Source organism: Cricetulus griseus, chromosome 2 (assembly GCF_003668045.3).
Source record: "Cricetulus griseus strain 17A/GY chromosome 2, alternate assembly CriGri-PICRH-1.0, whole genome shotgun sequence".
Taxonomy (NCBI): domain Eukaryota; kingdom Metazoa; phylum Chordata; class Mammalia; order Rodentia; family Cricetidae; genus Cricetulus; species Cricetulus griseus.
The window spans coordinates 23,808,577-23,832,221 of record NC_048595.1 but is presented as its reverse complement, the minus strand read 5'-3'; the positions used below and the strand labels follow the sequence as shown (position 1 = coordinate 23,832,221).

The 23,645-nt window shown below is 45.6% G+C and overlaps 1 protein-coding gene across 2 annotated transcripts; it reads left to right on the top strand.

Annotated features, from left to right (window-relative positions):
* The first annotated feature begins 28 nt into the window (after positions 1-28).
* Positions 29-23,645, top strand: Yars1 (tyrosyl-tRNA synthetase 1). Of its 2 annotated transcripts, XR_004768158.1 has the most exons (14): positions 29-349; positions 5,028-5,174; positions 5,307-5,482; positions 6,355-6,484; positions 9,522-9,602; positions 12,435-12,527; positions 14,251-14,386; positions 15,225-15,310; positions 18,338-18,473; positions 19,025-19,122; positions 20,145-20,338; positions 21,414-21,555; positions 22,849-23,049; positions 23,362-23,645. XR_004768158.1 is itself a non-coding variant. In XM_027399370.2 (13 exons), exons 1-13 carry the CDS (start codon positions 185-187, stop codon positions 22,957-22,959), a joined length of 1,695 nt encoding a protein of 564 aa, XP_027255171.1. In that variant the 5' UTR covers positions 30-184; the 3' UTR covers positions 22,960-23,645. The 2 variants fall into 2 exon arrangements, 1 of the variants encoding a protein (XP_027255171.1); XM_027399370.2 differs by having other exon boundaries at positions 30-349; positions 22,849-23,645.

Genomic DNA, 23,645 nt, shown 5'->3' with positions numbered 1-23,645 from the left:
GCCCCTGAGAGGATCGCGTCCTGGGCAGCCTTCCCAACCCCGCCTTCCGCGCCGCCTACCCTGCCTGGTGGCCCCGCCCCTTCCTGTTTCATCGATCCGTTCGACTCTCCGCTGCTCCGGACTTCGGGCTACCCCTGGGCGGAAGCGAATCCAGGCCTAGCCAGCGGAGCCACGAGCTCAGCTGATGCAACCTGAGGGGACTGGCGTGACAGTTCCCGGCACGCGGCGGAGGCGGCGGGCGAGAAAAGGGCGCGGGTGCCGTCTGAGCGCGGGAAGCGGAGAAAGCGGAGCCATGGGGGATGCTCCTAGCCCTGAAGAGAAGCTGCACCTTATCACCCGGAACCTGCAGGTCGGGCCTTAGGGTTGGATGCGCCGCTGGGTACTGGGGACTCTTTAGTCGGGCGATCCCGAGCCCAGCCCCGCGGTCTGCGCGCCCGGGCGGCTCTGAGGCCCTCTCTACTACTAGCTGATCAGTTAGTCAAGAGCCATTCCCGGGGTGCAAAAGAAACCACAACGGGCTCACCTTTTGCGTGCACTTAGCTTGCGCTGTAGCCATCCTGGAGCCGGGAACCCCTTTCTACCCACCCGGTTATATACCCGGCGCAGTGCTAGGCTCTAGAGAGTCGGGGCGGTGTCCTCCCAGTGCTCTTGTGGAAAGAACTAGAAATTTAAAGTGAGCCATAACTCAAAACACTACAAGTAAAGCAAGTATGGAAAGTTCCTGTGACTGGAGTTCCGAAAAGAAGTGGGAACCGGTGGGCTGCAGACGTGGCTCAGAGGTTAAAAAGCGCTTGCAGAGGACCCGGGTTCGGTTCCCAGCACCCGTGTCAGGCAGTGCAACACGTCCTGAAGCTTCAGGGGATCCAGCATCCCCTTCTGGCTTCCGTGGGTAATGCGCACACTTAAGGAATAAGGCTTCCTCTGAGGAAGTTTCCTCCAGACTGTGCCCAACGACTTGTGCATCTTCCCTTCACTTCGCAGGTTCTTCTGGTGTCAGCAACTGCAAGTGTAGGGGTTAACCAGAAAAATCCTGAGAAGCAATTTCAGACAGAGGGGAGGCCAGAAGGGAGCAAGAATATTGTGGTTCAGAGAGAAGGCTGAGGGTGTAGCTCATTGGTAGAGCAACTGTGAGGCCTTGGGCTCAGTCTTCAGAACCTTCTCATAACCTTAGTCCAAGAAGACTGCTTGATCTGGAGTAGGACAAGCAAAGTGCTGCTCAGACTCCTTGCCGGTAGAACTGTCTTTGTCCCTTGTCTCTGATGTCCCTCTACAGCACTTACCACTGGAGAGGCAGACAGGAGCCAAGTCATGAGGGCCTTGTAAATTTTTGTTTTACAAGCCAGATAAAGACTGACTTAGACTTATGCTAAGGGCAGTTGCACCACAAAGCGTCTTTCTGGCCTTTTATTTTGTTTTATTTTTGTAAGTTGTAATTCTCTTTTCCTGGGTGTGGTGGGTAATTTCAGTACCTGGGAGGCGGAGACAGGAGAATCACTGCCGCTTGGAGGCCAGCCTCCTGTTCATAGTTGCTGACTAGCTAGGGCTATATGCGGAGACCCTGTCTCTAAGAACATTCACCCCCTTCAAAGGGTACAATTTAGTCAGATTTTGTATATCCACAAGCTTAGGGTTCTAGAACATTTTTATTTCCCCCAGTAAAATGTGAGTAAAAAAGCTCTGCATTTAGCTTGGGTTGTAAAAGCTAATTGCATGGGGAATTCAAGTAAGGTTGGTTGCATTGTTCTCTTAAAGGCAGGTTAAGTTTACACAGACTGAGTACATAGTAGGACAGCAGACTTGAGTGAACAGTAGGATAGCAGACTGAGTACACAGTACGACAGCAGACTGGGTACATGGTTTTTGATGGTCTCAAGGCGTAGTAACTCTACAGCTAGGTCCTGGAAAAGCCTCATCTCTCTGAAAGTAGGAGGTATTTCCAGAAGCAGATACCACCACATAGTCTCTCTATATAGATTGAGGCACCTGGCTTCACCTGAAACTTATTTTGGGGTACTGAACAAGCAGCTCAGCAATTAAGAGCATGTACTGCTCTTGCATAGGACCCAAGTTCAGTTCCCAGCAGCTTACAACCAAGGAAGCTGAGTAGGCTTCAAAGGCACTTATACACACAAACTTACATGTAACTTAAAGCAATAAAGTCATTCAAAAATGGAAGCTAATGCTCATTTACCATTCCACAAATACTAGGAATGACTGAATTAATAATTGTACTAAATCTTTGTTTTTTTCTAACTTTTGAAATAGTTTTGAGATAGTTTCCCCCCCCCTCCCGAGACAGGGTTTCTCTGTGGCTTTGGAGGTTGTCCTGGAACTAGCTCTTGTAGACCAGGCTGGTCTCAAACTCACAGAGATCTGCCTGCCTCTGCCTCCCAAGTGCTGGGATTAAAGGCGTGACCCACCACTACCTCGAGATAGTTTTTTATATAATCCAGGATGGCCTCCAGAGATTACAGATGTGTGCTTACCATCACACCTGGTTTTATTCGGTGTTGAGGATCAAACCCAGAGCTTTCTTGACATTAGGCCAGCACTCTACCACCTGAGCCACATCTCCAACCATGCTTAAACCTTAGAAAAGCTGTACAGTGATGTATACCTGCAATGCTTTGAAGCAACTAAAGGGAGTAATTTAGGCAGAATGTGGAATTAGGAACTAGAGGTAACTGCATTGATAAAGTGCTTGCCTAGTGGCTGAAAAGGTTAAGAGCACTGGCTGCACCTCCAGTAGGTCCTGAGTTCAATTCCCAGCAACCACATGGTGGCTCACAACCATCTATAATGAGATCTGATGCCCTCTTCTGGTGTGCAGGCATGCATGCAGGCAGAACTCTGGATACATAATAAATAAATAAAGTCTTTAAAAAAAAAAAAAAGTGCTGGGCGTTGGTGGCCCTCACCTTTAATCCCAGCACTCGGGAGACAGAGGCAGGCTGATCTATGTGAGTTTGAGGCCCGCCTGGTCTACAGAGTGAGTAGACCAGGATAGGCTCCAAAGCTAAAAAAAAAAAAAAAGGTGCTTGCCTAGTGTGAGAAGCACAGCTGGTGGGCTGTGAGGCACTTAGCAATTAGGATGTCCACATGAGATTTGCCTTTCGAATATGCTTGGTTTGGTCACATAAACATTCCTTTACAATGCCATGCTCTTACAAAGATTACAGTAGTTTGATGAAAACAGACCTCTCACCTTCAGGAACAGTAGGGCAGGAAATGCTGACCCTTCCGCTGGGCCCTTGGGAGGGTACTTCAGGAGCAAACTTGACCTGAGACCTTAAACTGGGACAAACTGAGATGATGACACTGTTGAAGCCTCCAGAAGTTCCTTTAAAGTTTCAGCCATCAACTAGGGCTGATAGGTGGGCAGGTGTGACAACAGCAATAATGCCAGAAACTTGATGGTCCCTGGAGACAGTCACAGTGGCCAGTCTCAAGGTTACCTGCCTATGGGGATCAGGGAAGGAGGTGTCTTGGGAGCATGATAGTGCAATCCTGGGGTCCACTGTTTGGTTTCAGGGATTTTTTTTTTCATGTTTTTTTAAGATTTATGTGTTTTGTCTGCATGTATGTCTACACACCGGAAGAGGGCATCATCTCTCGTGGGACTACAGTTACAGATAGTTGTGAGCCTCCATGTGGGAAGTGAACCCAGGACCTCTAGAAGAACAGTCAGTACTCATAACCACTGAGCCATCTCTCAGTCACTATTTTCAGTTCTTAAACTCTTTGAGTGTGTCAGCTCATGGCTTTATCGGGCTCGCCATTTTAATATAACTATTTTTCTATTAACAGCCAAAACTTAATGTTCACATTGTTTGTAAATATTTGTCTCCTTTTACAGCAACATCCTTTAAGTCAAAACATGTTATACTCATTTTGTCAAAACAAATTCTTAGCTCAAAACAATATGACATGTTTTCAACATAGTTCCCAGGTTACACAAAAATGGTTTCACTCACCGTAGCATACGCAAAGGCCTAAGTTTGATGCCTAACTAGGCATGGCATGGCTGAACATACCTGGAATCTTAGCACTCGGGAGGTAGAGGCAAGAGAATGAGAAGTCTGAGGCTAGCCTAGGTTACAGGAGACCCTTACTCAAAACAAAACAAAGAGAGTGTAGAATCAAAAGAGAATTGCTAATATTTAATGTTTGAAAGAACAGTAACAAAGATGCCTAAGCAGAAAGAGAGGAGGGAAACTAAGAGAATAAGGAAGCCAAAGGAAGACTGTGTTTCCAGGAGGAAGAGGACTAAACAGTGTTCATTGCAGTTAGCTGCCTCAGGGTCCTGAGACCTAAGCAAATGAGGCCAGAAGAGATGGCTAATTTAAGAAGGTGGCTCCAGGGTCTGATGAAATGATTCAACAGCTAAAAACACTGACTGTTCTTCCAGAGGACCTGGGTTTGGCTTTGGTTCCCTGGATTCTTTTCTTGTTTTGTTTTTCAAGACAGGGTTTCTCTGTATAACTCTAGCTATACTGAAACTGTAGACCAGATTGGCCTCAAACTCAGAGATCCACCTGTCTCTGCCTCCCCAGTGCTGGGATTAAAGGTGTGCACCACCACCACTGCCAGCATGATTCCTGGCTCCTACATGGAGGCTTACAACTATCTGTAATGTACATCCAGTCTTAGGGGATCTGTCACCCCCTTCAGGCCTTCTGGGTCACTGCACAGACATACATGCAGGCAAAACACCTATATACACGAAATTTAAAAAGAAAAACAAAATGTTTGTTGAGGTGACTACAAAAGGAAGGGGGATAAGAGGTAACGGAGGATGTCAGGAGGGGAAAGATGAATAGATTTGTGCCTTCATACCAGAGGAGGCACTAGCAGCAGCAGGAACAGCTTATGTTGGCTCTCAGCACTGAGAACATGTTTGGACTTCAGTGACATTTGTCCATAGGCTCTGAACCTGAACCCCCAGTGACACAGGACTTTGTTTGCAGGATAAAGGATGAGCAGGGTGGGGGACCAGCACTAAACCGGCTCTTCTGCTTCCGCCACAGGAGGTTCTTGGGGAAGAGAAGCTGAAGGAGATCCTGAAGGAGCGGGAACTTAAAGTTTACTGGGGCACAGCCACCACGGGGAAACCACATGTGGCTTACTTTGTGCCCATGTCCAAGATTGCTGACTTCTTGAAGGCCGGGTGTGAGGTAAGAACCCATGCTATGAACCAAGCGGTTGTTAAATGACCAAGAGATACTTAACAAGGATAGGGGTGGGGAGGTAGTGGAAAATACTGGGGCAGATTTACATTTTGGTGGCTTTTTCATGTTTCTGTCAAGGTAACAATTCTGTTTGCGGACCTTCATGCTTACCTGGACAACATGAAAGCTCCCTGGGAACTTCTAGAACTTCGAACCAGTTACTATGAGAATGTGATCAAGGCAATGCTGGAGAGCATTGGCGTACCCTTGGAGAAGCTCAAGTTTATCAAAGGCACTGACTACCAGCTCAGCAAGTAAGCACTTGATCGCTCCTTGTAGATCTGGTGTTCCTTGCTAATTACAGGGCTGTGGAGTCCAGGCACTCTTTAAATTTGGGTTGGAAGCTGCTTGATACTACCTGTTAAGAACCATTAAGCAGTTTATAGCATTTGTTGGTTTAATTCAACCATCAAAAATGTACCGGCTTAGAAACGCCTAGGTTCTGTGCTGTTTGCTACAGATATAAATGTAACCCTAACCATAAGCAGGCCTCAGCCTTGGACCCATAGCCTATGGGAAAGGGATGACAAGCATCCAACCTCCCCTTCTCTGTTAGCCTCAGAAGACAAATAATGACAAATAATGATGAAAGACATGTGAGCGGAGGTTGCCAGCTGTCTTCCAACAGTTCTTACTGGGATGTTGCATGGAGATGCTCTGCCACCTTATGTCAGGCACAGATACATTTGTGGCTCTTGGTATAGATAACTGCTAAGTCGGGGCTGGAGAGATGGCTGCTCTTCCAGGGGTCCTGAGTTCAATTCCCAGCAACCACATGGCGGCTCACAACCATCCGTAATGAGATCTGGTGCCCTCTTCTGGTGTGCAGATATACATGGAAGCAGAATGTTGTATACATAATAAATAAATGAAATCTAAAAAAAAATAATAACTGCTAAGTCATATATATACTAATGCTTGTGAGAGTCAATAGCAAAACATTTCCCAAAAACAAGAGGAAAAAATAGAAGTTTAAAGTCATCATTTGGATGAACGGATGGATCTCATTCATGTTGTAGAAGCCATGGCAGTGCTATCTTTAGAACGTCCTGAAGTCAGAGGTTGTCCTGGGATGCTGAGGCCTGGGCCCAGTCTTACAGCTGTCTCCTCTGCCTTTCTTCTTCAGAGAGTACACACTGGATGTGTACCGCCTGTCCTCCGTGGTTACACAACATGATGCCAAGAAGGCCGGGGCTGAGGTCGTGAAGCAGGTGGAACACCCTTTACTGAGTGGCCTGTTGTACCCTGGACTGCAGGTACGAAAGAGGGCAGGGTACCAGTTACCTTCCTGTACTTTCTTTTCTTTCATTTTTTTTTTAAGATTTTTTTTTTCCTTGTGTGTATTGCTGTTTTTGCCTACATATGTATCTGTGTGAGGGTGTTAGATCCCCTGAAACTGGAGTAACAGTCAGTCAGGAGCTGCCATATGTGTGCTGGGAATTGAACCCAGGTCCTCTGGAAGAGCAGCCTGTGCTCTTAACCACTGTGCCATCTCTCTAGCCCTCTGCACTGTTCTAGTTTGTGGATGGATGCAAGCCTTTCAGGGCACGTGCTATATACCCTGTACTCACCCTTCAGGTAACACTATACCTTCCTTCCTGGTAAGTCCCTATTTCCCATTTCCTTTCTGTTTGTTTGGTTTTTTTTGTTAGTGTTTGTTTTTGTTTGTTTGTTTTGTTTTGTTTTTTGAGACAGAGTTTCTCTATGTAGACCTGGCTATCCTGGAACTCACTCTGTAAACCAGACTGGCCTTGATTTCAGAGATCTACCTGCCTCTGCCTCGAAAGTGCTGGGATTAAAGATGTGTGCCACCATGCCCACTCCTTTCTGTTCTTTAAAACTGCTCCATTGTGAGTTCCAGGTTGACCTAGTTTACATAGCCAGAGTCTAGATACATAGATAGACAGACAGACAGACGAGCTAATTAAGGACTTCAAATATCACATAATGGCAGAATGCTTGCCTAGGTTTGAACCCCAATACTACAAGGAGGGAAAAAGTTATTAAAATTTTAGCTGGGCATAGTGGCATATGCCTTTAATCCTAGCACTCAAAAGGCAAAGGCAGGTAGATCTCTATGACTTTGAGACCAACCTGGTCTAAAAGCAAGTTCCAGGACAGCTAGCACTACACAGAGAAACTCTGTCTCAATAAAAAACCTTCTTTAGGGGGCTGGAGAGATGGCTCAGCTGTTAAAAGCACTGGCTGCTCTTTCAGAAGTCCTATGTTTAATTCCCAGCAACCACATGGTGGCTCACAACCATCTGTGATGAGATCAGGAGCCCTCTTGTGTCATGTAGGCATACATGCAGATGGAACACTGTATACATAATAAGTAAATCTTAAAAAACAACAAAAAAGACTTGTTTAGCTGAGTGATGTGGCACATGGTTCAGTAGCCTCGGGCACTAAAAAGCTAAGGAAGCTGGGTGTGAAGGTACATCAGAACTCAGGAGGCAGGGCAAGTCCAGCCTGTTCTACGTCATGAGTTCCGGGATAGCCAGGGCTCCCTAGAGAGATTCTGGCTAAAAATACAACCAACCAAAAGAAGATAAGATGGGGGATCAGGCTGGAGAGATGGCTCAGGGGTTAAGAGCACTGACTGTTCTTCCAGAGGTTCTGAGTTCAATTCCCAGCAACCACATGGTGGCTCACAACCATCTGTAATGTAATCTGGTGCCCTCTGCTGGCACGCACTGTATACATGATAAATAAATAAATAAATCTTTAAAAAAAAAAAAAAAAGACAGGGGATCACTGAATCCTAGGAGTTCTGGGCAAGCCTGGGCAACAGAATAAACAAAAATGGGGGGGGGGAGCACAGACTGGACATTGGTGGCACACGCCTTTATAATCCCAGCACTCAGGAGGCAAAGGTAGGTGGGTCTCAGTAAGTTCGAGGCCAGCCTGGTCTACAGAGAGAGTTCCAGGACAGGCTCCAAAACAATACAGAGAAACCCTGTCTCAAAAAACCCAAACAAAAAGAGAAAAAAAATGGTTTTGTTTTTTTCAAGACAGGGTCCTTCTGTGTAGCCCTGGCTATCTTGGAACTCACAGAGATCTCTCTGCCTCCTGAGTGCTGAGATTAAAGGCCTGTGCCACCTTGCCCAGCTCTAGATATTCTTAAACCAAGTCCAACCCACAGTCTGATTCTAGGAAGACCTCCCCACACCTAGCTGACTAGACTGCAGGAATGGTTTCTTCCTTGATGTTGGCCCTGTTCCTTATATGAACATGTAGTTAGCCTTTTCGCACTGTGCTGAAATGATCTGTTTACCTGTCTCCCCAAGTAGGCAATTGAGCTTCTTGCAGGGAGAATTTAGGTCTGATTCATGCCTGGATCCACAGGGCTGGCACCCGGCCTGACAAGTAATGAGTAGTAGACTCTGTTCAGTTAGTAGTCCTGGTTTACTGTTTTTGTGTATCTGGGGTTTTTGTTGTTGTTATTGTTTGATATTGGGAAAGAGTGTGACAACTGACTTGCAGTTCACTTTATTCTATGATGTAAAACTCCTAGCAGTCTCTGTGTCTCAGCCTATTGATTGCTGGGGTTATGGTCATAAGCCACTAAATCCAGTTCAGTATTACCCTCCCCTTTCCTAAAGAGTATCAAGCAAAGAGATAGAAAGGATCTGAATACCAGGACAATGAGATTGCTCGGATTGCTTGATGACCTGACTTGGAGCTCCCAAGGCTCACAAGGTGAAAGGAGAGAATCGGCTCCTGCAAGCTATAAGAGGACATCATGAGTAAAGAACCTCTTTTACCTTTTATCTAAGTTGTTCAGCCCTTTGTGTGGAGGTCTGGTGCTAGGGACTGAATCCAGGACCTTAGACGAGTTAAGCATATGTTCTTAACACTGACTCACACACCTTTTTTTCCCAAACAGCATCTTGCTATATTATTCAGGCTGGTCTTGAACACATGACCTCAGGATAACCTCTTGATTCTACCTCCTAAGTAAATGTCATGGCAAGCAGGCAGGGATTATTACTGCTTTATGCCCGTTTTTTGGTGTAACACAGACTGCCTTATTCAGTGGGGGACCTTCAGCATTACTCCCTTCCCACTGAATGCAGTAGACAAGGAGCATCCTGAGAGCAGAACCTACACTATCTGCAGTAATGTTCACACAGGTACTCAGCAGCTATTTCTGAGCCACCAGGGAGGCGCTGTGTTATTTATTTCCCTCCTGGATCTACCCTGTGAAAAAAACGACATGATTCGAAATTCTCTGTGTCAGACCCGTAGGGGACAAATGGAGCAGGTGTTTACACTCGTTTCTTTCCACAGGCTTTAGATGAAGAATACTTAAAAGTAGATGCCCAGTTTGGTGGTGTTGACCAGAGGAAGATTTTTACCTTTGCAGAGAAGGTGAGTAGACACTTAATGTCTCTCATGCTGCTGAAGCTGACTCAGTTATGATACACAGTCCCACTTGCCAGACGCACACTGGATGTTGGGTGTCCTTCTTGCTCTTCGGACCAGAAAACTATGTCCAGGACAACACAGGTGTAACCAACCCAGGTCTGTCTGCCTCAGCAGCCTACACAGTCTCAGTATCTACCCCCAGAAAGCTGCTCCAGGACTTGCTGGATTTGATTTCTTCCTGTTTGTATTAGTCAGGAGTGCTATTCTCTTCTAGAGCATTTGGTTTGCACTGCCCAGAGTATCATAGAACTCATGGGTCTCGGAGATAAGCTTTACCAGAGTTCAGGGGGAGATCAACACAAACACATAGTCTTTTCTTAGAAAGAACTTAAATATGTTGAGAAAGCTGTTGTTGTTTTTAGTTTGGGGTTTGGGGTATGGCTTTTTGTTTTTTCTTAATGTTTATGGGTATTTTGCCTGCATATATGTCTGTGCACCAGAAGCCTAAACAGCATGTCAGATACCCTAGGCCTGACGTCACAGGTGGTTGTGAGCCACCATGTAGGTGCTGGGAACTGGACCCAGGTCTTCTAGAAAAGCAGCCAGTGCTGTTAACCACTGAGCCATCTCCCCAGCCTCTGTAGTCAGTAATTTTTCAAGGCTTCTCCAAACCTGATATTGGCAAGTTGAAAGAAAGCAACTCAAGCAGAAATAGAAATTCTTAGAATACTTTGACGACTCTGAAGCATTCCTATCCTTGGACTTGCTAGATTCTGCTCCTGGAAACCTCACGTAAAGAAATAAGAACAAACAAATACAGCTTGAGTTGTGTGTGAGAGTACTTGCCACATTATTAACTTAAGGCAAATATTTAGAAATAAGTATGTCCAATGGCAAAGAATTAGATAAAAATGTTATGAGTGCTGAAGAGACGGTTTAGTGGGTAAAGTGCTTGTTTTGCAAACAGGAGGACTTGAGTTTGAGTCACTTAAGTGCCTGCTGTTGTGGTGTGTGTCTATAGTCACAGTCTACAGGAAAGGCAAAGACCCATGGATCCTGGGGCTCACTAACCAGACAGTGTAGTCAAAACAACAAGCTCCAGGGTCATTGAACATATCTCTCTCTCTCTCTCTCTCTCTCTCTCTCTCTCATTCTTTCTTCCATCCTTCCTTCCTTTCTTTGTTTTTTTTGTTTTTGTTTTTCTTTTTTGTTTGTTTGTTTTTTTGCTGTTGTTGTTTTTTGAAACAGGGTTTCTCTGTGTAGCTTTGGAGCCTGTCCTGGCACTCACTCTGTAGACCAGGTTGTCCTTCAACTCATTGAGATCCATCTACCTCTGCCTCCCAAGTGCTGGGATAAAAAGGTAAGTGCCACCACCTCCTGGCCTGTGAGAAACCCTGTCTCAAAAAATATAGTGGAAAAGCAATTGAAGAAGACATCCCAATGTTGACCTCTGGCCTTTATATGTACCCACATGGGTGAGTGCACCCTCATGCATGCATGTACATGCATGCGCGCACACACACACACACACACACACACACACTATATTAATAGTTTTCAGATTTATTAATGGATGGGAAATGTGTACAATGTTTTCTTGGGAATGGTGGCACAGTTTGGATTTGGGAGGCTAGGAAAAGAATTGAATCAGGATGTTATCATGTAACTTTAGGTGGCCGCAATTCCCTATGTAGACCAGGTTGGCCTTACAATCAGAGATCCTTCTGCCTCTGCTTACACCTCCAGAGTGCTAGGATTAAAGGTATATGTCACCATGCATGGAATAGCAGGGTGGTGAGATAGGATCTCTTACAGCCTAATCTGACTTCTAACTTGCTGGGTCGTTAAATATAACCTTGAGCATCTACTCTTTGCTTCTATCTCTCAAATACTGAAGTTATAGGCCTGTACCCCCATGCCTAATTTGTGAGGTCCTAGGGATCAAACCTAGCATCTAGTGCATGCTGGGCAAGCACCTACCTTGAACTGTTCTCATCTGGTCTGACTAGCAACTTTGGGGCACTATGTACCACATATTCTTATCTTTTTTTTTTTTTAAAGATTTATTTATTAATTATGTATATAGAATTCTGCATCTATGTATGCCTACACACCAGTAGTTCTGAGTTCAAGAGCCATATTCCCAGCCCTTGTATTTTTGTCTTTCACTGTGTAGCCCTGGCTAGCTATACTCATAGTGGGTAGAGTGCAAACACCTATGCACATAAAATTAAAACATGTATATATATACATACATACATACATACATACATACACACACACACACATACATTTCCTTCTAACATGCCGGATGGTGGTGGTAAACACCTTGAATCCCAGCTCTCAGAAGGCAGAAGCAGGAAGATCTCTGTGAGTTCAAGGCCAGCCTGGTCTACAAAGTGAGTGCCATGACAGATAAGGCTACGCAAAGAAAGAAACCCTGTCTCAAAGAAACAAAACAAACAAAAAAGCCTATTAACATAATGATGACTGTTGAAAACTCTATTTGTTCCTTAAAAAAACAAGGAAGGGGCTGGAGAGCTGGCTCAGAGGTTAAGAGCATTGACTGCTCTTCCAGAGGTCCTGAGTTCAAGTCCCAGCAACCACATGGTGGCTCACAGCCATCTATAATGAGATCTGGTGCCCTTTTCTGGTGTGTAGGCATACGTAGATGCAGAATTCTATATACATAATTAATAAATAAATCTTTAAAAAAAAAAAAAGATAAGAATATGTGGTACATAGTGCCTCAAAGTTGCTAGTCAGACCAGATGAGAACAGAACACTGAGGAGGAATTTATATTAATATCTTCTATTGTTGTGTTTTCATTCCAGTACCTCCCTGCGCTTGGCTACTCAAAACGGGTCCATCTGATGAATCCCATGGTCCCAGGGTTAACTGGGAGCAAAATGAGCTCCTCAGAAGAGGTAAATCTGTTTGGTATGTGTGTCCATGTGTCCCAAGGAGGCACACCACCAGCCCAAAGATTACAACTCTTCTTTCACTTTTATTTAGAACCTAAGACCTCTCTCATGTCGGGCAAGCACCCTTCTATAGCCACATCCCAAGGCCTCAACCACTTTTATTTTCCCACTTTGATTTATTTGTTCATATGTATATGTGTGGGTCCACAACTGCAATGGCCCATGTAAATAGGTCACAGGACTACTTGGGAAAGTTGATTCTCTCCTTTTACCATGTGGGGACCAGGGATGGAACTCAGGTCATCGGGCTTGGTAAGCAAACACTTTCAACAGCTGAGTCATCTTGCTAGTCCCCCACAACCATTTCTTGAATCTAGAAAACTTCAGCAAGACAGACTGAAGACTCCAAAGAACAGTCCCCTAGCTAACTAGAGTCTGGATATCTGTACTGTGAGACACACTATGTCATCCAGTTGTGTTAACCATCCTGAGGATAACCAAGATGGTTGGATTGCATGTCTTCCTTCATAGGGCTGTGATAAAGTTCAGCCCTACTGTGCTGGCCTTGGTGATGCCATCGACTTACATTGGTAGCACTCTGGAGGCTGAGGCAGGCGGACAGACAGTGCAGGTCGGCCTTGGTAGCAAACACCTTTACCTGCTGAGCCCTCTCACCAGCCCTGTCTTCAAACTGTTAATGAGTGATGTGTCACCTCACATAACTAAAATCTCCATTTAAAATTTTTTCTTTTAAAAATAGCTGGCCGTGGTAGCACATGCCTTTAATCCCAACACTCAGGAGGCAGAGGCAGGCAGATCTCTGTAAGTTCCAGGCCAGCCTGGTTTACAGAGCTAGTTCCAGAACAACCAGGGCTGTTATAGAGAGAAAGCCTGTCCTGGGGAGGGGCTCGACGACGATAAGAATAAGGAATGTATATAGGACCAGAGAGATGGGTCAAAGGTTAAGAGCACTCGCCATTTTGTTTATTGTTGTTCTTTCCTAAGATTTATTTGTTTGTTTTATGTATTGTGATGAGTGGTCTATCTGCACGTACACCTTTATGCCAGCAGAGGGTGTCAGATCCTACCATAGATGGCTGTGAGCCACCATGTGGTTGCTGGGAATTGAACTCAGGACCTCTGGAAGAGCAGCCAGTGCTCTTAACTGCTGAGCCAACTCTCCAGCCTCAACAGTTGTTCTTGAGGATGACCCGGGTTCAGTTTCCAGCACCCACATCAGGACAACCACTTGTCACCCCAGTTCCAGGGCATCCAGCATCCTCTTCTGGCGCGGGTAGGGACCTGCATGCATCTAGAATATACATTTACTCAGGCATGCACACATTCACATGATTTTTTTAAAACAATGGATAAATGGTTAGGGCTTGGGATAAAGTGCTCACCTAGCATACATGAAGCTCTGGGTTTGAACACTGCATAAAGCAGGCCTCGTAGTATATACCTATAATTCTAGCACTGGGAGGTAAAGGCAGAAAGATCAGTTCAAGAATATCCTTAGCTACATAGCAAGTTTGAGTACAGCCTGAGTTACAGAGACCCCAGCTCAAAAGAAGACAAAGAGTGTGTAATCCAGACGGGGGAAAAATGGATAGATTTGACTTCTTTAAAATAAAATAAACATTTTTTAAAAATTACGTTTGTTAAAATTAGTTTGAGTGCTTTCTCATTTTCAACCACAAGAGGTCTCTTCCCTCATGACTTCCAGGAGTCTAAAATCGACCTCCTTGATCGGAAGGAGGATGTGAAGAAAAAGCTAAAGAAGGCCTTCTGTGAGCCAGGCAACGTGGAGAACAACGGGGTTCTGTCCTTCATCAAGCATGTCCTCTTTCCTCTCAAGTCTGGTAAGAGCCCCCCTGCTTGTTTCTCAGGGGCCAAGCTGGAAGCTCCAAGTTCCTGCTGTGACTGTGCTTAAAACTGTCACAGATTCGTCTGCAGATTCAGGCTGCCCTGAATCTCTGTCCTGATTTCATATATGCCACGTGCATTGTGGGCTGTCCCTCAGTTGTTGTCTGTGTATCCATTACCAGGCAGGATTAGAGGGACTACCAGGCTGTGGAGGAGGGTCAGAAATGAAGAGTGGAGACAGACATGTTGTGCTAGAATACAAAAACTCTTCTTTGTTTCGTTTGTTTTTCAAGACAGGATTTCTCTGTGTGGCCCTGGCTGTACTGGCACTCGCTCTATAGACCAGGCTGGCCTCAAGTTCACAGAGATCCACCTGCCTCTGCCTCTCGAGTGCTGGGATTAAAGACAGGCACCACCACTGCCACACTGAATACAAAAGAATTCTAAGCCATGCGTTTTGTTGAATACACAGGTGTGGCAGCTTATCTAATTAAAGAAGAGGAAGGCTGACTGTAGAGAGCACATATAACATACATCACATCCTAGGAAGGCTCACTGTAGAGAGAATGTGAAAAGTGTCAGATTCTCAGAAGGTTCACTATAGAGAGCACATGTAACGTGTCAGATTCCAGCGCTAAAATATGAAAAAGTAAAATGCCAGAGCTGGTGAGATGACTCAGTTGGTAAAAGTAAATGCTTTAAATATGATGCTCAGTATGTACATAGGCGTGCACACACACAAATAAATATAAACAGCAAGAACTACAAATGTCATGCCTTGGATGGAGGAATATTGTGCCTGTAGTTACTAACTTGTTTGTTGGTATGTTGTAGAGTTTGTGATCCTGAGAGATGAGAAGTGGGGTGGAAACAAGACCTACACCGTTTACCTGGAACTGGAAAAGGACTTTGCTGCTGAGGTAATACTAGAAGAAAAATGAATATATACTGAAGTCTAACAGTCTTCTCCCTCCTGGCTGCCAATTGTAGTGGATGAGCCACCAGCTCTGTCTTGATGCCCTCCAAGGCTGTTTTGTTAATGACTTAGATTTGGATTCGAGTACTTTATTAAGTAGATGGGTAAATGGCCAATACCTAAAATATTGATGATATTCATCACTGTCCAAGGGGCTAGATACATTATAATAAAGAACCTTTCTCCATACCTGCGCTTGTAGGCACATATCCACATCAGACACATTTATATACATAATTAAAAATAAAAATAAAATCTTCAGTTAAAAAAAAAAAAGAGGTAGGCATGTTTAAGCAGAAAGCAAGTATATATTCCATCTTCAGCTATAAGAAGAGTTTCCCGGGGGAGGGACTAGGTTTCTTGTGACTCTAGAGGGTTGATGCAACACTGTGGGTTGGGAGAGAAGGGTTAGAGCACTTTCTGCTCTTGGCAGAGAAGTAGGGTTCAGTTACCCATACCAGGCAGCTCACAACTACCTGTGACTCTAGCTGCAGAGGCCCTGCTGCCCTCTCCTTGGCTCCAAAGACAGTAGTATACACGTGTGCAAGCACACACATATACATGTAACTTTTTAAAAATGAAAAATATTTATATGCATATATTGGATTTTTGTTTGTTTGGTGTTTGGTTTTTTGAGAAAAGGGTTATTTTGATTTTTAGGTTAGGGTCTCTCTGTGTAGCCCTTACTAACCTGGACCTCACAGAGACCCACCTGCTTCTGCCTCTCCAGTGCTAGGGTTAAAGGTGGGCACTAAGATACCCCAGCTAAGCTACAGAGAAACCCTGTATTGAAAAAAACCAAAAAGACAAAACAAAAAAAAAGAGAGAAACTTCTAACTAAGAGAAACTTCTAATAGCCTCAGTAGTTGGTGAAAGTGGGCTGACTCAATTGCCTTTGTAGTCCCTGCCCTTAGAAATATGGGGGCAACAGCTAGAAAACCACTTGGAGGCAATGCTAGATGTAAGCAGGTTTGAGTGGCAGCTGAAGGGGACTGTCATCGCTGAGGTCTAGAAGCTTGTGTGGCCCATTTGGAGATGTGTTACAGACATTACTCTGAAACCCTTCCGTGTTGTCTGAGGCAGGCCACAGAACCCACACCCCTGAAAGCAGTTCTTTGTGGGAGTGCTGAGCAGAATTAGAAGGAATGCTTCTGGAAAATTCTGCAGCCACAGTACTTGCCACGGTGGAATTTCAAGTCTGGTGTGTCTGTATTTTTGGTCTTCACTGCCTGAGAGAGAAGCCACTTGCTGGTGACTTGTGGCTGTGGAGCACTTGTGGTCTGGATCCTGTAACCAATAAACTGAATTTTAATTTACATCTGGATAGCTGCAGGCCTAAAGCTTTTGTTCAAAGTTTTAACTATTCCCAAGGAGATAAGAAGTAGCATCAGAAACAGACATGTTGTCATTAATGTATTTTGGTAATCATACCTAAGGATGTCCCTTCAGAATATCTTAAGTTTGCTTATTTCAGCCAAGAGGTGGTGACACATGCCTTTAATCCCAGCACTGTCCTGGAACTCACTCTGTAGACCGTAGACCGGGCTGGCCTCTGAACTCCTAAGAGATCTGCCTGCATCTGCCTCCTGAGTGCTGGGATTAAAGGCGTGTCAGTGTGTCCATGTTCTGACTGTGGTGTTTCATATGAGGTCGTATGTGGGATTTTTCTTGTGTTAATTGGTGCTCAGACTTGGAAGCATTTCAGATCTGCGCTGCAAGTGAGGGATGTTCAGCTGCACTACCATGTAGCAGCGACACTCACCATTGCCACCATGTTGTGTGGCTCAGTGCTCATTCGGACTCAGATAGACCTGTGTCAGCCTTGTTTTAATTTATTAATGGTTTAAAATTTTTGCTTGAATCTTATACAATGACCTAGGATGGCTCTGTCTAAGCAACCTTCCTGCCTCAGCTTCTTGAGGGTTGGGATTGTAGGTGTGAGTCACCATTCCCAGCTTGTTATTCTGGGCTGAGATGTATATAGCTCAGTGATAGAGAGCTTGCCTAGCCTAGCATGTACAAGGACTGGGTTCAACCCCCGGTACCTGGGGGTGGAGGGCCAGAAAAAGTAGTAAAAGTCATTAAAGTCAAAACTTAAAAGGGGTTAAGTGTCCAATTAAGCGACTAACCAAAACTTTTTTATTTTTATTTCATGTGCATTGGTGTTTTTTTGTCTGTGTATATGTCTGTATGAGGGTGTCAGGTCCCCTGGAATTGGAGTTACAGACAGTTGTGAGCTGTCATGTGGGTGCTGGGAATTGAACCTGGGTCCTCTGGAACAACCAGTACTCTTAACCAGTGAGCCATCTCCCCAGGCTCCTAACCAGAACTTTAATCCTTATATGTCTAATTCAGTCTCTAGGCCTAGGGTTACCTGTGTGAACATTTTCCTGTGGATAACATTTGGTTTATGGATCAAAGTATAAATGTAAAGACTAGTAGGATTAGAATGATGAGTGCCATGTGGTGGTGGCGCACACCTTTAATCCCAACACTTGGGAGGCAGAGGCAGATGGATATCTGAGAGTTTGAGGCCAGCCTGGTCTACAGAGTGAGTTCCAGGAGAACCAGGGCTACACAGAGAAACCCTGTCTCAAAAAACAAAAACAAGGCGAAAAAATAATAATGAGCACATTCAGCCTATAAAAGCCCTTAAGCTAGAACAGAATCAAAAGCCAAAAGATCTGGATGCCAGACTGAGTACAGTGGCAAGCATTTGTACTTCCAGCATTTGTGAGGCTGAGGCAGGAAGATTGTGGGTTTGAGTGTGACCTAGGCTACACAGTGAAACCTGTCTGAGACACGCAGGCATCTGGCTTTGGGACAAGTCACCCTTCTCTGTTCTACCTTGTCTGGTAAAAGTGTTGTAAGGCTCAAGACTGCTGGGAACATACTTCTGTCTTGCATGTCACTTCTCCAATAGATTCTGGTGTCCAAGCCTCATCTCACCAGGCCTTGTTTACTTCTGTAGGTTGTGCACCCTGGAGACCTAAAGAATTCTGTTGAAGTTGCCCTGAACAAGTTGCTGGACCCCATTCGAGAAAAGTTTAATACCCCAGCCCTGAAGAAGCTGGCCAGTGCTGCCTACCCAGATCCTCCAAAACAGAGTAAGGCCAGCTGCAAAGATGCCTGGAATTGAGATTGCACTTAGAACCTTCTAGTCTATGTTTGCTACACCTGCCTCTTGGGCTTAGTGAACATGTCTGCAGTTGGTATTCACAGTGGCAGTCTGCTCACAGCTGCTCAGGTCTCTTTAAAAAAACACATCTTAACAGCCTCCCTGTTCCCCTCTCTCTGCTTGTGATGTGAGTTGGTCCTCAGTTACCCATGATGCTGAGGTACTGCCATAGATACCTTTGTGTGACCCTTCCAGAAGAGACTCAGCAAATTCTGCATGGATTTCATGAGTAGATACACCCAAAGGTGGCCAGACTACTGCAGGCCCTACCCTCCAGCTTGGTAACAGAAGGGAAAACTGGCCCCTTCTGCGAAGCTGCTGGGCCTGTGTTAGAGTGTAACTCAGTGGACGGGCTCTGAGAGTCTCCTAAATCCTGCCTAGTTTCAGTACCTTCATCAGTCAGTCAGAACTGGCCTGCCTTTGGGGTGGGAGAAGAAAAGAGCCAGAGCCCTGACTCCATGGAGTTCTTCTCATTTCCAGAGCCCACTGCCAAAGGCCCTGCCAAGAATTCAGAACCAGAGGAAATCATCCCGTCCCGGCTGGATATCCGTGTAGGCAAAATCGTCAGCGTGGAGAAGGTACTCATCTGTCACCACATCCCAAAGAAGCAGGGAAGGGCTAGGGTCACATGTTTCCATCTGGAGGAAACCTATCGAGAGAAGGGAAGTAGCATCCCTGGGCTCATATTGCAAGTCAGAACCCAGGTGTCTAATTGCAGACAGCCTCTCAACTGGAGAGAGAGACACCGGTCAGAAAACTTAGCCATTGAATGTGGTCTGATGTACTCACCTAGAATGGACCAGCCCGCCTGGACTAGCTTCTGGTCTTACCTTATGTTGGCCATTTGCCCCTTAGACAGTGGCTGAAGGGAGGTGGGCTTCCTTATTTGCAGACAGGTCATGTCATCAGTCATTGGATGGGAACCACTGTTCGGGGCCTTTTTTCCCCTGGTGTTGATTTGCTTGACACTATGGTCCTAAGCTTCCCAATCATTGGATAGACTACTTGATATGACTGCAGGTGCTCCCACCCCAGATGGTGAAGCCAGCATTCATCCACTCTCACCTCCCAGACAACCTGGAACCCCTTAGTGTATAGTACTTGGGACATAATGGCAGTCCAGGCTACCTAATCTCCATTAAGAGATTTTTCCACAAGCCATTGGGTTCATTTTCTCAAATCTAGTCCCTTGAGGAATAAATGGTTCTTCAAGGCATGTTCTCAAAGCCAGGCATGATAGCATATACCTGTAATCCTAGGATTTGGGAAGCTGAGGCAGAAGGATCACTGCCTCAGTTGAGACCTTGTCCCAAAAATGAAAAAATAAGTAAGAAGACAGGTCCAGGGGAGCTTTGGAGAGAGCAGGTGTCCCTTTGTAGAGATGACTCCCTGAGCACATCATCTCCCATTTATTTGTGTGTGTATTGGGGGTTGAGAGAACTATGCATGCTTCTTAGGTGGAGGTTAGAGGATTCATTTTTCTCCTTCCACTATGTGGCACCTGGGGATCTAACTTAGGCGGTCAGGCTTGGCAGCAAGCACCTTTACCCACTGAGCCATCTCTTGGCCCTCTGACAAGAATTTCTTGTCTTGCTGGCAGCACCCAGATGCAGATAGCCTGTATGTGGAGAAAATTGACGTCGGGGAAGCTGAACCCAGGACTGTGGTGAGCGGCCTCGTACAGTTTGTGCCCAAGGAAGAACTACAGGACAGGCTGGTGGTCGTGCTGTGCAATCTAAAACCCCAGAAGATGAGAGGAGTGGACTCCCAAGGCATGCTACTGTGTGCTTCCATGTGAGTGAGGACTTGGTGGGCCAGGACCTGGGGAGGACGCCCTTCCATATGCCATGTGCAAGCCCTAAGAAAATGCCCCTTGCCACACTGATGGGAAAAGATAGGGCATAAAAGGGTTGCTGTGCAAGTACTGTGAATTAAATACCTTAAATAAAAGTTAAATTGTTAAGATAAAACTAGACAGGTAGTAGGGCATAGTGGCACATGCCTTTAATTCCAGTGTCTGGGTCTCCAGCAATGATTGTGTATCCAATCACAACAGGTTTGTATCCTGGCTCCACTTCTTTCTAGTAGTGTGACACTCATTTTTATGTTTGTTTGGAGAGTCTCATGTAGCCCAGGCTGTACCTGAACTAAACTCGGGAGGCAGAGATAGGCAGATCACCAAGAGTTCAAGGCCAGCCTGGTCTACATAGTGAGTTTGAGCTACATGGTGAGACCCTGCCATGAAAAAAAAAAAAAAAACTGAATTGAAAAATAAAATAAAAATGGATGCTGGGCACGGCAGCACCTACCTTTAATCCTAGCACTTGGGAAGGAGGGGGTCTCTATAAGCCTAGTTTATACCTCAAGTTCTAGACCAGCGTGAGCTACACAGTGAGACTGTCTCGCCAAAATAAAGGATGGAGGTTGGATATAGCTCAGTTGGTGGCGCTCTTGCCCAGCTGGCAAAGGCTGGGGGTTGATCTCCAGCACCTCAAAAAAGTGAGTGTGATAACCCACACCCATGATCCCAGCACCAGGGAAGTAGCAGCAGGAGGATTAAGTTCAGGTACAGCCTGGGCTACAGGAGATTCTCCAAACAAACAAACATAAACACGAGTGTCACGCTACTAATGAGAAGTGGAAGCCGGGTGTTGGTGGCACAAACCTTTAATCCCAGCACTCGGGAGGCAGAGGCAGGCGGATCTTTGTGAGTTCGAGGCCAGCCTGGTCTCCAGAGCAAGTGCCAGGATAGGCTCCAAAGCTACACAGAGAAACCCTGTCTCGAAAAACAAAACAAAACAAAACAAAAAAACATCCACAGCTGCTAGGAAACCCATCATCCTGCCTTTTTTGCCCTGTGTCTTTCCAGAGAAGGGGTGAGCCGCCAGGTTGAACCTCTGGACCCTCCCGAAGGCTCTGCTCCTGGCGAGCGAGTATTTGTAAAGGGCTATGAGAAGGGCCAACCAGACGAGGAGCTCAAGCCTAAGAAGAAAGTCTTTGAGAAGCTGCAGGTGAAATGCTACTATCCTCCCTTGCCCATGCTGCCCCAGTGTGCTGTTGTCCTTTGCCCAAGCTGCCCCAGGTGCTGTTACTGAATCAGCAGTTGCCTCTCTCCCAATTGACACTTCTGCATCTTGGTCCCTTTGTCTTCATTTAGGTCTGAATGAATGTGAGGGGCTTAGTGTCTCTCAGCAGGACCCTGCATATGCTGAGTACTGACATGAAACACTGAGTGAGGGACTTGAGACTTCCTTGTCCTAGTGATCATAGTCAGAGAAAGCAGCAGATAGGAGGCTATCCCCATTTTACCTCAGGGTCTGACCCTCCATATCACAAGAGATAAATGAATCAAAGGAAGTGAGATTCCCTCCTAGCCAGGAGCATTTAGATCGTTCACTGATAGAAATACGGCTGTTCCAGTTGTCCTGGACTCACTTGTTTATTGTTTTTTATTTTTTCAATAAATATCAAGCTCTGGATGTGTGTGTCAGGCACTGTCCTAAATGCCTGGACTACACCAGTGTAACAAATTTGCTCTCTTTGTGGAACAGACATGGAAACTTTCTTAAATACAAGGCTAAAATGAAGAGAATATCCATACTCTCCTGCTGGGTATATCGGTGCCTATATGTAATTCCAGTACTTAAGAGGCAGGGATAGGAGGACTGCCCTAAATTCATGCCAGTGTGGTTTAAAAGGGAGGTCCAGGCTAGCCAGGGCTTATACAGTGAGCTCCTTCTCAAAACAGAAAACATGAACATATATTTCCAGCCCTGTCAAGGCTATTAAAATAAGCCTTGATTGTTTCCTTCTGATCTTTTGCTGGACAGAGGGGCATTCAGGTTAGTCTGCTTTTTATCCCTGAAAGTGTTTCCTTTTATTAAATATCAGGAGGGACCGTGTGTATTGTGAATGTATTGGGGCCTATTAGCCTGCTATCACTGGCTTGGGTGTACTTAGTAACAGAGCACTCACTTAGCTTAGATCCCTGGTACCATCATACATATACACACCAGTGCTGTGGTGGTCATTATCCATGGAAGTGAATGTGCCTGTTAAAGGCTAAGAATGTGGGAACTTGGGGGGTGGGGGGGGCTGTACTCAGAAACACTGAGCCTAGGGTGATACTTTTAATCCCAGCACCCAAGAGGCAGAGGGATCTCTGTGAGTTCCAGGACAGCCAGGACTACTCAGGGTAACCCTGTCTCAAAAACCAAAATGAAAAAGTTGGTCCAGTTCATGCTAATAATGTCAGAATTTTGTGTCCCACCACCATAACTTTATTTTTTGTCTGTCTTGTCCAGGCCGATTTTAGGATTTCTGAGGAGTGCATCGCACAGTGGAAACAAACCAACTTTATGACCAAGCTGGGGTGCATCTCCTGTAAATCACTAAAAGGGGGTAACATTAGCTAGCTGGCCCAGCATCCTGCTCCCACCATGCTACCTACCGTCTCAGCTTGTTCATCTGTCACCCGTTCCCATCTCAGGACACTGAAGCTCCAGGTCTGAAACTGTTAAATTAGACTTGGGACTTGGTAAGGGATAGCTCACCTTCCTACCCTCTGGGATCATCCCACCTGACTACAAGGAAATTGACTACTTGGGGTAAGGATGGCTGCCCAGCAGCACCTCCCTTCCTTGGCAGCTGACTTGAAAAATCTGGTTTCAATAGAACCAATAGAAAAAGTTTATTCTGCCCATCCTTGTAATTGGAAAAACACCGGTTCCCAAGTTTCCGAGGGGTTATCCCCACAGCTGTACATCTAGCTGGGATCTACTGCCTGGTCTGGGCTAATTACAGTTTCTTCCCAACAGGAAATTGTGGGATTTGAAAAGAAGGGGAAACAGAGCCTAGAAGTCTATCAAGCTTCCCAGGGCTGGCAGCATTCTAAGGCCTGCCTACCCTGAGGCTTGGCACCAGTGGCAGGATCTGCCCCAGTTCTCTTGGGGTTTCCCTTGATCGGGCTAGGTTGGAACAGATGTGTGTCAGCAGCAAGACGGGAATGTACTGACACAGTGTGGTGCTTTCTTCAGAATGAGGCATCTCAATCAAATCACTAATCACCACTGTCAAATTCAAATAAAGTGTCTGAACAAGG

Coding starts and splice junctions, on each gene's coding strand:
- Yars1 (XM_027399370.2), top strand. CDS start 185: ATGCAACCTGAGGGGACTGGCGTGACAGTTCCCGGCACGCGGCGGAGG. Junction 14,387..15,224: donor CCTCTTTCCTCTCAAGTCTG/GTAAGAGCCCCC, acceptor GGTATGTTGTAG/AGTTTGTGATCCTGAGAGAT. Junction 20,339..21,413: donor ATGCTACTGTGTGCTTCCAT/GTGAGTGAGGAC, acceptor GTGTCTTTCCAG/AGAAGGGGTGAGCCGCCAGG.